We start from the raw sequence: 17,254 nt of genomic DNA on the forward strand, positions 1-17,254 counted from the left end.
CTACACAACTGCAACTGGTTTAGAAACAACAAAACAACCACTGTTCCCTTAAAACAAATGGATTACATTTCTAATAGTCAAAGGCAAAAATAAGACATTTTAAACTGATGGGGTGAAAGAACAGCAAGCCAAAAGAAGAGTTTACAATGGAGTAAGCGTGAAGGCCTTCCTTTTGGCTTACTGAAGTGAGCAAGTTTTAGGTATTGTAAACAAGAGTAAAAAAAGGGCAAGATAGGAGGTGATCAAAAGCTTTGGCAACAGCTGCTGTAGCATGGCTTTGGGAAAATGTGATGGCAGGATACACGATGCAAGGATAAACAGTCAGACTCAGAACTGAATAAGGTATGTTGACCAAAACCCTCAAAAGATGAGGTATGAACCAAAGGATTCATCTGTAGACTGGATGACCTTGCTATCACCACAGCAGAAATCAAAAGGAACACAATGACGGAGAAAATCACGAATTTTGTTACGGAAATGACCAACATTCCTTCCCATTTGATGGCAGCATGTGTCAGCCAGACTGCTTGTGGGCACCAACCAGGGCACCCATCCATCCAGGATTACCCATATTTGCTCTACAGCCCCTCAACAACACGTATCCTCCAATTATATCTCATGCATCTATTCCATAAGAAATTTCACATCATGGTTTAAAAATAGTTTTGACTATTCTGTGGTTTATTTAGCCAAAATATTTAAATACTTGCACTAAAACCAGCTACAAAGATATGAAGAGAAATGCAAGGTCTCACTTGCAGGTAAATGCAAGAAACAGGCTACTAACAATTAATTCTATGAATCTTACCTTTTTCATTAGTTACTTCTCAGCTCTGCAAGACTGAAGCATGGCTATAATTTTGTTTGTAATGACTATGGGAGATAGTTTGAACCACTATTAACAGAAATTCCCATTTCTGTGCACTGTCAGCTATTCTGAGACTGCCAGCTTGACTTATCACTTCCACTTTTTCTCTGAAATCTCTCTGAAGAGTTTGTCTGTAATTGTATCCAATGTAGCTGAAAGACAAGGTGCACTAACCTTGACATTAAATCTCTAGTACTAATGACACCTGAAATACGGGGAACCTTTTTATGTGAGAGCAAAGAAGGTAACCTTTTTTAGGCTGTGAAGAATGAACACTTGATAAATGAGCAGTCCTGTTAAGAGAATAGATTGTTCATATGTCTAACTGCACAGGAAAAAGGCATTAAAAAATAAAATGTAAATCACCAGAATACAGTGTACCAGATAGGGTTGGGATTTATTTAATAGCTATATATATATTTTTATCATGCTTATATAAGAATTACTGTGTATTCTGAAATACCCATAAATATCCAAGATACAGAGGGGATTAAAAAATCCAAACATATACTGCTTGCACAACCACAGAGAGCTCATACTATGAAGCAAACCTGTCATATTCTGAACAGCTGTAACTACGTTTCTGTTAGTCAGCAATTAAAAGTATGATTATCACAGGTGCTCTTCTCTCCCCTCCTGAGCTTTCAATGTTCAGAACTGGATAGGGACATTAATACCACATATTAAAATGGTTTTTTACAGGAATACTTTTGCTTTTCACAAAGCAGAAGTATGCAGCAGATGGGTATTGCCTGCCATGTACAAGGAAAGAGACTAATAGCTAAAGGCAGGGAGCAGACTTCTCAGAGACCTTGCCCCTTACACCAGGTGTGTTGACAGAATTGCCAGCAGGGAAAGGATAATAAACCTTTTGGAGCAAGGCAATGACTGCTGCTTCTGGGACCATATCAGCATAGTAACAAGCATTTGGTGCTGTTGAGGTCTGCAAAGTTTTGTCATTATTATTTGTATATACTTTATGCAAATAGAGTACGGTGTGATATTGAGAAAAATTTGTCCTTTGATTAAAAAAAATGACTTACTATTATACCACTGGCACAATTTCCATCTATTTTTACCTTATTAAAAGCAGTTCTATAAGGTATCTGAAAATTTCATGCTTTCATTTTTTGGTTCTTTCATTTCAGAATGATTCAATCTACACACTTTAATAAGGGATAAAATGACATCAACCAATTCAAGCAACATTAACCCCAAGCGAGTGATGATGGAGAGACAGCTAATACACCACCTTCAACAGCAAACTTTATTTCTGCAGAATTCCTACCAGAGTCCGCAAAATAGGATCCTTTCCTGACTGCGACTAATACTGGAGCTTTGCTGAAATTTAATTTGCCTGCTGGAACAGCATATGAGCATAGCTGAACTTTTTCTACTGGTTCTGTTGCACGGATATCAAAAGCCAGAATGAAATTTCAGCTATAAGAGACTGAGGCAAGCTTTCCACACAACAGTGTCTACTTGAAACATAACAATGATGAGAAAGAAATCAGAAATACTATGCAGTATAAAATAAAACTTGTTTATGTTTATTCCCTTTCTGGCAGTAATAGATGCACAACTTTTTTTAACTGCATCTTCTCTTTCCACAAAAATAAATACAAATTTGGCCAAGTCTTTGGGAAAATTAAAAACTACAACTTCAAATACTTAAATGGACTTCAAGAACCGGCAATCAAGCTCACGAAATCTCACATGTAACAAAGATGCTCCATAATCATGCTGGCACTGCTGATCAGAAGTTTTCAATTGCTGCAAACCATATAAAAAAACCAATCGTCTTTCTAATTTCTCTTTTGACTGTATAAGCACCTTCTCAAATACAACACAGCAAGAATACCATATTGCATTCATACTCTTGAAATCTTTATCCCTAGTTCTCCAGCTCCTTATTCCTCTTCTCAAATCATCAATCGCTCTCATCTGTGTACTCACACACTCACCTTTATACTGGAATATATTACAAATAACCAAGTTTTGCTGTCCAGGAATACAGTGCCCTGTCTACACCACCAGCATATTATTGCTGCCTTTCTCTTTTATTATTGTTTGCTCTAGAAGCATCTCAGAGCTGTCAAATTCCACATGAAAATCTACTGAAGGTTAAAGGCCAGATACCAATGAAGCCACAAGAAATACTCATTCACTTAATGTGATTAGGGTCCAGAACATGCCATTATTTCAAGTGGAAGAGAAAGAACATTGGATAGTCTTTATACAGCCTCATATCTTCATGTACATATACTTGTGGAGTAAAATGAAGACCTTCTCAACTCCACCCCAGCAGATGAAAAATGTTGTAATATCTTCACTTACATTATATCAGGGTACTGACTAAATCATACTAAGAAAATAAATTAATTGGTGCAGTATGCCTTGTAATACTTAACTTCATATTGCTACAATTTTCCAAGAATTGCAGAAATTTGTATTGAAACTGCATAACTGCATTGTAAAATTTGTCAAGGGAGACATTAACAGGACAGAAAGAGGATAGGTGGTACTTCAGCATGTAGAAAAGCATGGGAAATATTTTGGGACTGTAGGACAAATAAGTTACATCGATACAGTTATTTAGGAACTTGGGAGCAAAGCAATTGGTCACATTGATGTCACAGTTCTGATGGATAAGCAGTCCCCAAAGCTGTTGTGTGCTTTCATCACAGCAGTGGCTTGTACTTAGGTGATGGTTGCCAATTTCTCTTCGCAAATACTATTATACTTTTTGTAAAGGAAATGTGAAAGTTCTCAAGTAGAAAACTGTTGCAAGGGAAAGATTTTACAGCAAACACAGCTGTGGTGAAGTGCTCTGGTGTGTGGCAATGCCATGCCCCAGGGAAGGCTGTGCTGGGTCTTGTTACCAACAGGTCACCTGGCCTTTCTCTGAAAAGCTCCCACTGGAGTGAAAGCAGGGCTTTTTTGCTCCCACAGCCGCTCCTGACCCACTGCAGAATTCCAGCGGTGCTGCTCTGGTGTTGCATTCTATGCTGCACACCGTGGCAGTCCAGTTCTCATTTCACAAGCAATGGGAGAAAGAAGCTCCAAGAAAAGGGAGGGCTGGACAGACAGAGGCGCCATTACAGTTTCTCCAAGGTAAGCCATCCCTACCATGCTTTCTCTGACACTGAATTACTTCCTTTTTAAAATGGAAACCGAATACACTTTGTGATGTACATGCTGAGTTTACCTTGCTCAGCTATCTAGTGCCATACAGACTTATTTTGAACAAGATTTGAGCCCATATTTCTGAACAGTCTTCGATCAGCTCCAATGCAGTGCCTTTTTATTTATTCTACAACGTGAGGAGAATACCTTTTCTTCTTCAACATATAATTGCTGTATTGCACATGCTAAGTATGCTGAAAACAATAAAAGTTAATGAAGAAAAGTACTGGTTGTAATGAATTAGTAATATTGTTAGATTTGTATTAGGAGTTGATTTTTATTGTTGTGGATGGAAGATGATCAATAGGAATATGTAATCAAGTTGTATGTGCTTTTCATCTCCTGAGACTCATCATGTAAATGAGATGATGAATCTCACAGGATTTATCCTGGAGAGAAAAAACTAAATAGAATAATTTAGAATAACTGCTTGGATTTCCTCTCACTAAAAGCTATGGGAAAGCTAACAAGGACTGGGAGACAAAATTATACATTTCTTAAAGATTATAAAAGACATCACTGCTCATATTTTGACATACTTTTCCCATTATCTTTCAAACAATTTTGTCAAGAGCATTGCACTTCTTAATGTACTTAGATATTGAATATTTTAGGACCATGCATTTTCTCTACCAGTTAATTAGCTAAGCTTCCAAAGTACTTGCTAGATGGGATACTGTACCTTTGCTGAAAGCCAGCCTTCCAGAAGATAGGAATAAGAACAGTAAGTCCCAAAGGAAATCATTTTTATGATAAAGAGTCCTAATGTGCCCCAGTAAAGGTGAGGATTGATTGTTATGGCCTATTGTTACTATAATTAGAAGTCAAACACCAATTAGCAGTTCCATTAATAAGATTAATCTCTGCAATATCTGCAGCTGAGACCCAGGGCTTGTGTGCAGTAAGCCAGTGTGAATTTAAAGTGCAACAGCTATTCTGCACTAAAACGCCCAGGTTGAATACTTACATCACACAAAAGATAACTGCTCTGCCTTCTTCGAGTTTTGAGTTCCTACATACACTATTGGTCTTACTAAATTTTTCTCATTTATTGCTTTTTATTTTGTTTAAGCATGTTCTACCATGATTTAGCAGTCATTGATGGGGATAGGTGCAATGGAACATGAGGTCTCCCAAACTTTGGTTCACAGCCACTCCCTCTGCATTTCACCAGGTCAAGGTAAACTTAACTTGGTTTCCATTATTAGTAAACTCAGAAAAGTAGTAATGAAAAAAAAAACAAAACAACTTCTTACAAATATGAAAGTACTATTCACATGATAGAAGTCCATTGCAGAATTAGGAATCATTTTTTCACTTGAAAACATGAAGGTAAGAAACAGTCAAATCCAATCTCTGAAGTTAACACACACTGCAGTTCAGAATACAGAAACTGAAAAAAGGGCAAGATCTGAAATGAGGTGAAGAGTCTCACACTTGTGCTCTTTGTATTTTTGTAGGTACCGAAATCATAATTTGTATGGTTTTTCTTTGGTTTTATTTCATTTGTGTTTTGCCTTTTACAATAACTCTCAAAGAGAATTCATCCACAGATATGCCTCCACCATGCAAGGTAAAAAGAAGGATTTTGTAAAATTTAACCTTTAAGTGTCATTTACACTCTAACAATACAATAAACCTCACCACCTTCATCAAAATTTACTCATGCTTGCCATGGCTAATTAGCCAAGAGGCTTTGTAATGGATTTGCTTTTTCCTTTATTTCTTTTAAAGGGGAACTATCTGATTTCTTAAATCAAATACAGATTAATGCAGAAACACATTCCAGTTGGAAAGCATTTGAACAGCTATTTAAAATTACAAACATCTCTAAACTTGTCTACAGTAGAAAGAATCTGCTGCCAAAACTTCATTGGTGAGCTGAGCAAGTGGAGATCCAGCTTACACAGTAAAACACCTGTTTTGCCAGAGAGCATTGACCCGTTCCTAAAGCAGAAGGCAGCCCTTTGCTATTGTAGCCATCTACTACAACTGGAGACGTGACAGTCATCTGAGCACTAGCGTCTCTCAGCTGTTTGGCTGCATTCACAAGAACAGGACAGAAGCTACTTGTCAATAACTGGAGCTCTTAGAGAATGTAGAGCCAAAGGTGCATATCCTCATGCAGTATTTATTCTGTTTTTCACTCGAAGTGGAACACCTTTTACATTTTCTGAATTTCCAGAGAAGGTGCCCTCACACCTCATATGCTGGTATGCTAAATACATAAAGCAGAGTATTGCCATTTCAGATCCTTCTCACCCATAAAATCCCAGTGCAACAGCAGTCCAGGCCATAGGCATAAGTAAAGTGAACCAACCAATGTTGATTTGTGTTGGGGTCCCTTCCCCCCTGCCATGTAGCCCTGCGAGAGGGGCCCTGGGGGGAGACATGGGGTTTCCCTGCCCCTGCTCAGCCTCGTTCCCCATTGGTTGTTTTGTGTTCCCCTGCAGGGGCAAGGACCCTCGGGTCCCGTGATTGCCGCAGTTCCTCGGCAGAGCTCCGACCATGTGGCTGGAGAAATAAACATCTCTGAAACATCTACCAAGAATTGGTCCATAGATATTCTTTCCACAGGCCTCGTTGATTGATACACATGTTGCAGTATCCCCACTGTAAAAAATGGTAGAGAAATGCTGGCAAGACACCGATCCCTAAGGACAGTGACTGTGATTTGTGAGTAAACGCTGGATTTCTCTTCCTGTTTTTGTTTTGCTGTTCCATCTCTAAACTATGGAGGAACCGTGGAAAGACTCTTGGCTCTCTGAGCCGCATATGGACATTTATCTTAAACTTGAAAAGATTCTTGAACAACGATTTGTAAATTTTAGCTTAATTCAAGCTCAAAAGGAACTGAAACATTTCCTGTCAGGGTTGTTTAAGAACTTTTTCTACGTTTCTTGGGACTTGATTCTTACCAAAGACTTTTGGAAGATCATTTGGACACAGTTAATTTCTGAGTCAAAATATATGCCAATAGAAGGATATTTTCGTGAATATTATTTAATTACCGAGACTGTTGAACAATGTCAGCTGTGCCCTTGCGAAATTAAAACTGCTTCAGGGACCGTGTGACCCAGGCCACGTGGACCGAGTGCTCTGCGAGCAGCAGCGAGGCAGTTCCCACACGTGGGCGGAGCGACGCGAGCTGCAGTGTTGGCAGCGGAGCGAGGCGCGGTGGCAGTGGTGCAGCCCGGCAGTGCCCGCCCAGCCCCGTGCAGCGCGTGGTGGAGCGAGCCCCATGAGAGGAGCAGCGCGCGGACGGCAGGCAGCAGCGGTGGCGGTGGAACAGAGCCGCGCCCAGCCGAAACGTGCACTGGAGCAGGGCGCAGGGGGGTCGTTGCTCGGGGGCCCGGCCGAGACGTGGGCGCAGCCCCAGGCAGCGGCAGCGCAGCTGCGACCAGAGGAGGCAGCGGCGCGCTGGGAGCTGAGCGGTGCGGCCCGGCCCAGCCCGCACGGCCCCGAATGCGACCCCGGGAAGAGCGCGCAGGCACGAGCAGCCCCGACAGCCCCGGCAGCACTGACAACCCTGGGAGTTCCAACACGGGAGCGAGTGAAAGCGAAAGAGAAAGCAAAAACGCAGCGAGACAGAAAACAGCAGCCACTCGGAAAAAGGAAAAAATCATCGTAGCTAAGGCTTTAGGAATAGTAAAATGGTATAATGTTTAACAAAATTATGGTTTTATAACAAGATGTGACAACCAAGAAGACATATTCGGTCATAGAACTGCTATTAAAAAGAATAACCCTGAAAAATACATCCCAAGCTTGGGAGATGGAGAAGTAGTAGAGTTCAAAATTGTGCAAGGTAGAAAAGGGTTACAAGCAGCAGAGGTCACTGGGCCTGATGGTGTTTCTGTTAAAGGCAGTATATATGCTAAAAAGCGTAGTCATGTTAGACAATACCTCCATTATAAACAGTCCCTACAGTATCCCTTTCCTAATCCCACCTTTCCCTTTTACCCTATATCCTATTATCCCCAGAGTATTCCCAATCAGTTTTTTCACCCATGGATTCCCTCACAAAACCATGCCTTTGCCAATTGTTTCCCCAAAAATCCCTTTCCAATGCCTAGTGGGGGATGAAGAGGGGGAGGGAAGAATTTAATTATTGTTGTTTAGAGTGCCAACAGGTACAAATAGAAGAAACCCTCTCCTGCCTCAGTTTACCCACAAAGCATGCTCAGAGAGTCCTGTCTCCCTTCTGTCAGCCTTAAGATGTTCCAGAGAATCTGTTTGGACATTTAAAGACTCAGGAGGGTGGCTTGTTTTGTTTTGAAACTGTTCTTGTTATCTCATGTTTATCCAGTTGTTTTCAATGTTAAGTTTTAAATCTCTTTTTGTTAAAAATAAACAGGTGAAATGTCGGGGTCCCTTCCCCCCTGCCGTGTGGTCCTGGGAGAAGGGCTCTGGGAGGAGGCACGGGGTTTCCCTGCCCCTGCTCAGCCTCGTTCCCATTGGTTGTTTCGTGTTCCCCTGCACGGGCAAGGACCCTCGGGTCCCGTGATTGAGCAGTTCCTCGGCAGAGCCCCGGCCATGCAGCTGGAGAAATAAACATCTCTGAAAATATCTATCAAGAATCGGTCCATATATATTCTTTCCACGGGTCTTCTCTGATACACGTGTTGCAGTATCCCCACTGTAACACTTTTGTACATATTTTTGAAGACTGCAAGTCTCAAAAGCATACTATAATCAGTATATTACCTCTAAGCTTTTGACTACACTAATCCATATTTATCTTTGCAGACTGAAGTTGTCCAAGGATCATCATTCATGTAAGTTTCAATTCCCTGGAGGCAGCCTGAGTGCTCCTCATGCATATAGCGATTAAAGACTGCTCTAACAAGCACAGCATCACCCCTGTTATGGCTGCCATGGCATGGGTTTTGGAGAAGAACAGATAGAGCTGCAGATGGTGAGCTGTCACCTGTGAGAAACAGAAGAAATTCCTAGTGTCCCCATTAATATAGAGCAATTTTTCCCTAATACACAGTGGTATATCCCTAAGACAGACATGACCTTTACGCTTGTGCTCTTAAAGTAGGCCTTGACACAGTCGCCACTTTTAATTCTAAAAATCTTGGGATGGAAAGTTCTTTGGATACTTCAGTTTTCAAATGACCATAGACACCTAACAGGCTAAATTATGCCAACATCAGCGTGGCCTCTTGTGAGCTTCATACTCATGAATGCACACCAATGACAGCATTGGACACAAAGCACGAGGCTACATGCCGGGGGTAGAATGCTCACTCATCTGTTTAAAACGTATCTTGATTATCACCTTGTGAAGAAGACTCTGTTCTTGAAAGACCTGACCTTCATGAAGAAAGGTAGATGAGTCTGACCTCATTGCTGACTCCGCTTCAGAAGGAAGTGGGTCTACAGACCTCCTGATATCCCTTCCAACTTGAATTATGCTGTGAACCTAGATGTACTATCAGCAGCATCTGATTAACCCCAAAGGAAGTTAATGGAAGGTCAAACGTTCTCTGAAGATGGCATAAAGCTCTTTGGAACACAGGGAAAGGAAATTAAGGCAGAGGTTTGTTTTCATATCTAGCAAGAAGCTGGGAGAATGGTAGACAGAACAGCAAAGGAACAGAGCAGTATGTCCTCTGTCCTTACAGTCCTTAGAAAGACACCTATCCCCTCTGACTTCTTTGCAACCAAAGAAACATTCAGAGAAAAAGCAACCTAAGGGTGAATGAATCCTCTGGTTAAGATTTGAATTTAAGTTTTAAGTGTTCCTTAGAGTAGGTTAGAACAAGATGACTTTGGTATAGCCACAATGACAAAGAGCATGTGAAATCAGACTCTGTGACCCCTGTGTGTGTGTGCGCCTCCAAAAATGGGTACTCAGGACAACTTACTATTGGAACATGACAAGCAAAAGACCCATCACCATAACAAGGAGTTGGCATCTGCTGCCAAATTACTTTTTAAATGGGTTTTTATTGGAAGCAGCATCAATGGTGGTTCCAAAATCATTATTAAAACACTAAGAACAAGAAGTCTATGTTCATGATTCCTGTCACTACAGTATTGCCACCACTCTTCCATGCAGCAGGAAGGATTCTGATTCAGAGACAAGTTTATCCAGTTGAGTACCTTCTTGTAGTAAAGCAAGTTCATCTTACAAAGCGACGAATTCCTGGAGCTGTAAAGGTCAGCTGCATCATCCTGAGGAAGAAGGTGCAAGGACAGAGTCCACTATCAGTAGTCCAAATCAGCAATCTGCTGGATTTACCAGGTTTTAGTACAGAACTGAAATAGTACTTTCTATATTCCAATCTACATATTGATTAAAAAGGTCTTTGCTTGTCAATGACCATAGGATCCACCAGTGTGAATGCATAGGCAGATTTGACAAAAAAAAAGAATTGTTTTAAACCTCTGACAAGCATCCAAGGAAATCTGCAGAGCTGACTCGATGGATGTCAATACTAGAGGGTATTTTTAAAATTGGCACTAATAGGGGGAAAGAAAAAAAGAAAAAAGGCAAAACAGAGAGAAGAAAATAACTTGCTGTATTAGAGCCAAGGATACCGAGGGCTGAAAAGATGGACCAAGTTAGTTCTTTGGTGTCACTTGCATTTTAAGCTGCAATACAGAGGCTATGTCAGGCATTCATTACTCAATATAAAGGCAAGGAGATTCCTCAGTCCCCAGGCAGTAGTGTCTGGCAGTGCCAGATGTGAATAGAAAAAGATACCCCTTTGGGTGCATTGAGAGAGGACCCAAGCCAGTCTTGGTCTCTTCAGCTGTGAGAATGTAGCTCCACTATGAAGCATAAAGCTGTCAGTGTTCAGAAACCACATGATCCTGGAGTTTCAATTACAACCTCACTTACAGCAGCAAAGTAAAATAACAGGAAGCTGCATACTTAACTATCCAAGTGAGTTGTGCTCTGAGAGAAGGCAATACAGTGTCAGACTCTAGTATAATCACCAGTTAGGAAATGGATCTCAAAGCCCTTATGAAGCTCTGGCCTCCTGTGTCACATCTAAGGTACTCTCTCATAGTATTAGCATGATAAATTATTGTTAATTTGATTCTGCCTAAACCCAAACATGAGTTCTGCTTTCTCTTCAGCACCAAAGTAAGGAGTTTCAAGGGAATATGGGATGCACGCTTTTCTTGAGTACAGGCGATGACATAAACTCTTACATGATACTGTTTGCGTACTTTGTAGTGAGCACACAATTGATCCTTGTATTTGCAATGCATCTGTAGCCAAGGAAATATGTTCTTTAATGCTAAGAGACCAGCAGAAAGTTTCAACTTTAGGAAATCTGTCCAGCAGCTGAAATAGGGAGCTGTTTATCATGCTGCTACTTCTCTTCATCCTCTTTTGGGATCACTGGTGCTGAGCTGGAAGTAAAGCCAGGTTCTTTTCCCCGCCAATAGGAATAAAGTCAGATTGCTGCCAACACGACAGGGAGGTGGCTGTACAGAGTAAAGCATGCCAGGCAGGCTTTTATAACACTTCCTCCCTTATCTTCAGCATGGCTCATAAGGCAACCAGCAGTTACTATGATACCCTTGCATACAATGACCCCCATGGCCCCAGATTAATGCAGGCAGATCACAACTCTTGGAAATTATGAAGTGCTAAAGCTGAAGGCAATGGTGGCCAGAGGCAGCACCATTTAACTACACTAGCCCTGCTCCGGTAACTACCTAAATTGTAATCCTCATTATTCTGGAAAAGATTGTTCTCTGGTAGCAGGCATCGGTTTTGTTCCATTGTGTACCAGTGAAAAACAGATGCCAGCTAGGAAGCTAGATAATCTATTTTTATACATTTAGGTCAATTGTCCTTTGAATTGACATATCTAGAGAACAAGAGAATAGGATATTTTCTTTTTGTATCCCAAATTCAGCTCTCAGTATCTTTTGGCTTTAATTTTTGTATTGCTTTATTGTGATTTAAGAATATAAAATAGTGAGAAGAGGTTACACAGAACATGCCAAATTCCAGTATGAAAACGTCCACCATATTTTTGTGTGGTTTTTTTAAGTTAAATGGTTATCACACTGTTACATCTTCCTGGTCACAGACTGTACATTTAGTGTAGTACCAGTTACAGAGGACTGATGTAACCTGGCTATCTACTGCAGGACTGAATATTTAAATACAGCACAAGAACTGGTTCCAACACAAACACTGGGAAAAGAAAGACTGGGCTGCTGCAATTGCTGACAAGTACTGGAACAACTTAGCTCATGCTCAGATTTCAGAAATGCAATTAATTAATCACTACTAAGTATCCTAAAATCAAGTGAGCCATATCCCAGCTAATAGTCCACAATATAATGTTCACAGCACATAAGTATGAGGCAGTGAAGATGCTCATTACAGGGCCAGAAATAATATTTCCAGCAAAATATTATATGTAAAGATGAAGTAATTATATGGCATGGCAACAAAAAGAGCTGTATAGATTACAGCTGAGCTGAAAAGCTGTGAGAACCTATTTCCAAAAAATACTTTCCAAAGTTGGAGACATATAAGCAATAAAGGATTAAGCATATTTCTTCACTTCATATCACTGAGGGATATACTTTCCCTTTGACATATATGTCCAATATACACAAACCATATACAATTACATTGCAACCAAGATAGCAGACAAAAATGCACTAATGGAAAACAACATCCTTTTGTTCTTCTTCAGGAGAAGGCAGTTTGTAAAACACAACTTGTAATACATGTCAAAAATATCACAAAAGCCCTTTAAGATCACAACTTTACAAGCTGCCTATTCTCTATATACAATGGAGAAATGGAAATCAGAAATAAGACTTGCATTTAAAAGTACCTTAAATAAAGAAAGGAGTCCAAAGCCAAAGCCCACAGCGACTTCAGTAGAGGGCAAGAACTGACCATTATGACACAAAATGAAGCAACACAGTGGCATGTTTTCTTGTATTTACACCATGCTGCAGGACTTAAAGTGTCATTGAAAATCCATTTAAATTAACAACTCCACAGTCATCACTTTTGCAGGCAGTAATGAACCTTAAGTGAACCTGTGTGGGCGTATTCAAAACTGCTTTGTTTTTGGAGTACCTTTGTAACTCTGAACTAGATATTATAATGGCTATTGACTTACTCAAACTTAGATTATTAGGCTAGATTTTCAGCTGGTTGAACTGGCATCGCTCCAATGATGTCCATTTACACCAAATGCTTCATTATTAATTCAAGGTCTTATTTGCTCCTTAATGAATACTTCCACTAGTCACCTTCCCAACAGCAGCTTTAAACGCTCAAACTTTACCTCCATGGTCAGAACCATCATACTCAAGAACTTAGTTATCAAAAAAATAATGCTTTTTCTCTCCTTTTATGAGGCATACTAAGGTAATTTTTTTAATCATTTACAAAACAAACTAAAATACCTCCTGTGCCATAATTAACTAACTAGAATTATGCTTTCATACTGCATCATTTGCATATAAATATAAAAATTTTACAACCCTAAGGGGCCATTAGGGATGAAACAAAATAAGAATGGAATTAAACAGCTAAAAGGACAACACAGCCTTCCAGAACAAGCCTGCTTTACAGCCTTGTCCTTTTGCTTACTTATTGTTATTCCTGCCTGTACCAATTCATATATATTTTCCTTCTCTGCTATTTTAAGATACTACATATATTTTTAAAATTTTATTTACTTGGTCTTTTCAACTCTATGATACTACCTCTACATTTCGAAAGAAATCAGTATGCAAACATATCACTAAGGATCCTCATTTAGTATATCACAGAGGTCAGAAACACAATTAATAAAAAATACAAGTCTTGTTCCCTCAACCAAGCAACACGCAATTTTTCAAAGAATTTTTAAAAAATCAAGTTTTACAATTTTTCAACCAGATCTCATTACTTACTTCAATTGAATAGTTCACTGTCAAATATACAAAGGAGAGCAACCACTGATTTTGATTACTGTTGTTACTAGTATTAAGAAATTTATTTTAAAAGCTTAAAAAATATTTAGGAACTCTTTACAGCCGAAATAGTTCAGTGAGAGCCTAAGGAACCATAAGGGTAGGCTGAGTAAATCTTCTGTGACATGTGGGAGGTAAAAACTTTATTCTACACTGCTGCTGCATGGGAAAATACCCTTCAAACAGGCTATACAAAAACTTATGTGCTCAGTAAGACGAACCGGTGTCCCGTAAGGCTGGCATCTCGCTCTGAAATTTCTAGCAAACAGGTGTACCCAAGTAACATTGGAGCAAATAAAAAAAAAAAATACTCTATTTAAAAATATTTTCTAGCATTGGGGTTTTTTTTATTCTGAGTACCTCTTAATGTAAACTTTCAACTATCTTGACCCAAATGTTTTCAATTTTTTTGTGCCCAAAAACCACAATTAAGATATACTAACAGTTATACAAAGAGTAGGAAATGCTTTTCACTGTGGAAAGCTTATAATAAGCCCAAGGAACAAAGCTTTGTAATTAGGTAAGTACTGATTTCCCTTAACAGGTGAACAGGCCATTTAGGATGCTTTGATACCACCAAGAAATTGCCCATCAAATATAACTTAGCATATCATACTACATACCTGGAATAAATTCCACTGACCATGTCGTGCTGGAAAGAGAGTCCTGCTGTGCTGGGTCCAGCAGCTTTGGAAATAAGCAGGACGACCAAACCTCGCATCTGTAAATTGTTTCGGCTATCGTACACAAAACCCCTAAAAAAGGAAGAAGAAAAAAAAAAAGAAGCATATTTTCACAATCCATGTTCACTGTACCAAAGTGGAAAAAAAGACTTAGACCTCAGGCTGCCATCCATTCATCAAGTCTTTAATATTCTTGTTTGCAGGGAAATAAATTGCAATTATGAATCATGATCTTTTGTCATCCTTTACCTGACACTTACAACGAAATCCTACTATTGCAGAGAAAAACAAGTATTCAGGATAGAATTAAATCTTGATTATTTTCAAGGAGCAGCATGTCCCTTGCATTTCACGTCATGTCATGACAGGAGTATTTCAGAATAGTTCAATGTAATCTACTGTAACAGGAACGTAAGAGATTTCAGTTTCTCGTCTGAAGCACAAAAAAAAAAAAAAAAAAAAATCAACAAAAGAAGCCTCCTACTTCATGAGAAGAAAGACAAAGGAGGAAAGGTGCAACCAAAACTGTAACATGCTGAAAGAAAACCGTTTAGTGGTTGTGAACAGAGGGCAGAGTACATAAAACAGGTCTAGCTACTGTAGGAAAATAATGAAAATGCAGAAACTGATGAAAGATGTACAATAAAAGTTAGAGATAAATGAAGTAGAGATGAGCTGGTTTAAACAAAAAAATGGTTTCAAATGCTACAACTTTAAATTTGGGGTCAGAAGGAAACTGCCCTCAAAATCATATTTGTTGAGAGCAATTCCAGATGACCATTTAGATATACCACCTCAGAAGTTAATTTGTTTTAAAGTGAGCTTAGCTTTCCTTTTTGACTGCAATGTCTCCAATTGTATTCTTCCTGTCCTTGTCGAACTTGTTTTCTACTTCCTACATTCATCAATACAGCTAGACAAAAGGATAATACATTCCAGATGCTATTAAATTTGTATACTAATTTCCAATAAATAAGAGCCTATATGTCTGATATAATCTAAATATTTATTAAATAAATCATATGAAGAACTACATCACAAATTACTAGGCACTTTAACTCATTTTATCCCAGAGTGTAAGTTTAGCCCTAATAACTGAAGGAAATCAAAATGGAACTGTCTTTAAATCAGCTGAATAAAAAAATCTAGGATGTTGATCGTGCAAGTATGTTTGAATAAAGAAAACAGTGGATGCAATCTAAAGTTTCATTTGGACTTTGTCATTACGTGTACACTTCACAGTGCAAGAGTATCTGCTGTACACTACTTCATTAACACAGACAGACATGAAGAAGAATAATTTAAATAGCACCTTTCTGTGTGAAAGTTCCTGTGCTACTGCAAATAAAATCTTGACTGCTTGAGCCGTTACATCCTGTTTTACAGCGATGAGGAAATGGTCCAAACTATGCTCAGAGGAGAATGAGCAGGACCAACCAGGTAGCTGATGCTAGTCAGCTTCTGGGATTGATCTTCACACCCACACACCCAATTCCAGGCTAATACTTCTCCCTCCAGCGATGCCGAAGATCCCACTCAGTGTGGCCACACCCTACAAATGATATGATCAGTGAAGATAAGAGGAGGCCAGTGTGGCTTTTTACCACAACCCACAACACTTTTAGCTCTGGTGAGATCTAACTAGCCAAATGAGGCCATGACTTCTGTGCCTTTATAATCTGCCCACATCCTATCTGCTTCACCTGCAGACTGACAGGCTGGTCCACCCTGCACAAGTCAGGCGTGCCCAGTGAGCCTGGCAGCTCAGGATACCTTATGCTCACAGCAACCCTGACTAGAACAACATAAAAAGCAGTGGAAGGGAGATTCTATATAACTTCCCAAAGCAGAAATTCTCTGTTTTCAGTTCAGCCTCCCAGTACTTCCCAGCCACTCAAACCCATGAAAGCTTGCACTGCTCAGATCTCTGCTCAAGGCACACACACTGTGGTCTTGTGACATGCACCTTTTATTTTGTTTACTGGGTACATGTAGAGAGGGATTTTAAGGAGGAGGGGGACAGCTGCTTGCCTTCAGCATTCTGTGAATTTGTAACCAGCATATCTCTATTCTCACCAAACACATAAATACATAATTTGTTTCTTATCATGCTCCAATATACAGTTAACAGAATGCAGCCAAGACAGTTATACACTTAAAACTCTATAGATTTCTGAAGTCAGAGCCACAACGAACATTAAACTACCCAGGAAAAAACAGAAAATACATATAATGAATAATACATAGTGTGTATGCATCTGTATACAATTCATAATTGTTTGTGGTGGTGTAAGTACTTCTCTGGCTTGAATTTCAGTTGACCACATTACTCACAACCACAGAAGTTATACAGATGATGCAACTGAATTCAAATATATTTCCTCAACACTATTTAAAACTCCATCATTTTTAAAGAAAAGTGGTTTTAGGAAAAAAATTCCTTTTTTCCACATATGTATGTGGTAAAATCACAGTGTCTTACTAAAGGCAGAGATATAATGAGAAATTAATAACACTTTAAAAAAAATAGGAAATTACAGTGATATTTTGAACA

At 39.4% G+C, this 17,254-nt stretch overlaps 1 protein-coding gene across 3 annotated transcripts in view; it reads right to left on the reverse strand.

Annotated features, from left to right (window-relative positions):
* Positions 1 to 17,254, reverse strand: part of PDSS2 (decaprenyl diphosphate synthase subunit 2) — a 125,767-nt gene that overhangs the window by 64,108 nt on the left and 44,405 nt on the right. For 2 of the 3 annotated variants that reach the window (XM_048298867.1, XM_048298866.1), the window contains exon 2: positions 14,641 to 14,772. The exons of the other annotated variant lie outside the window; for it this stretch is intronic. In XM_048298867.1, the coding sequence (XP_048154824.1) occupies positions 14,641 to 14,772 (132 nt within the window). The remainder of the gene's footprint in view (positions 1 to 14,640; positions 14,773 to 17,254) is intronic. 3 annotated transcript variants of the gene reach the window in all.

This window comes from Corvus hawaiiensis, chromosome 3, assembly GCF_020740725.1.
Source record: "Corvus hawaiiensis isolate bCorHaw1 chromosome 3, bCorHaw1.pri.cur, whole genome shotgun sequence".
NCBI classification, from domain to species: Eukaryota; Metazoa; Chordata; class Aves; order Passeriformes; family Corvidae; genus Corvus; species Corvus hawaiiensis.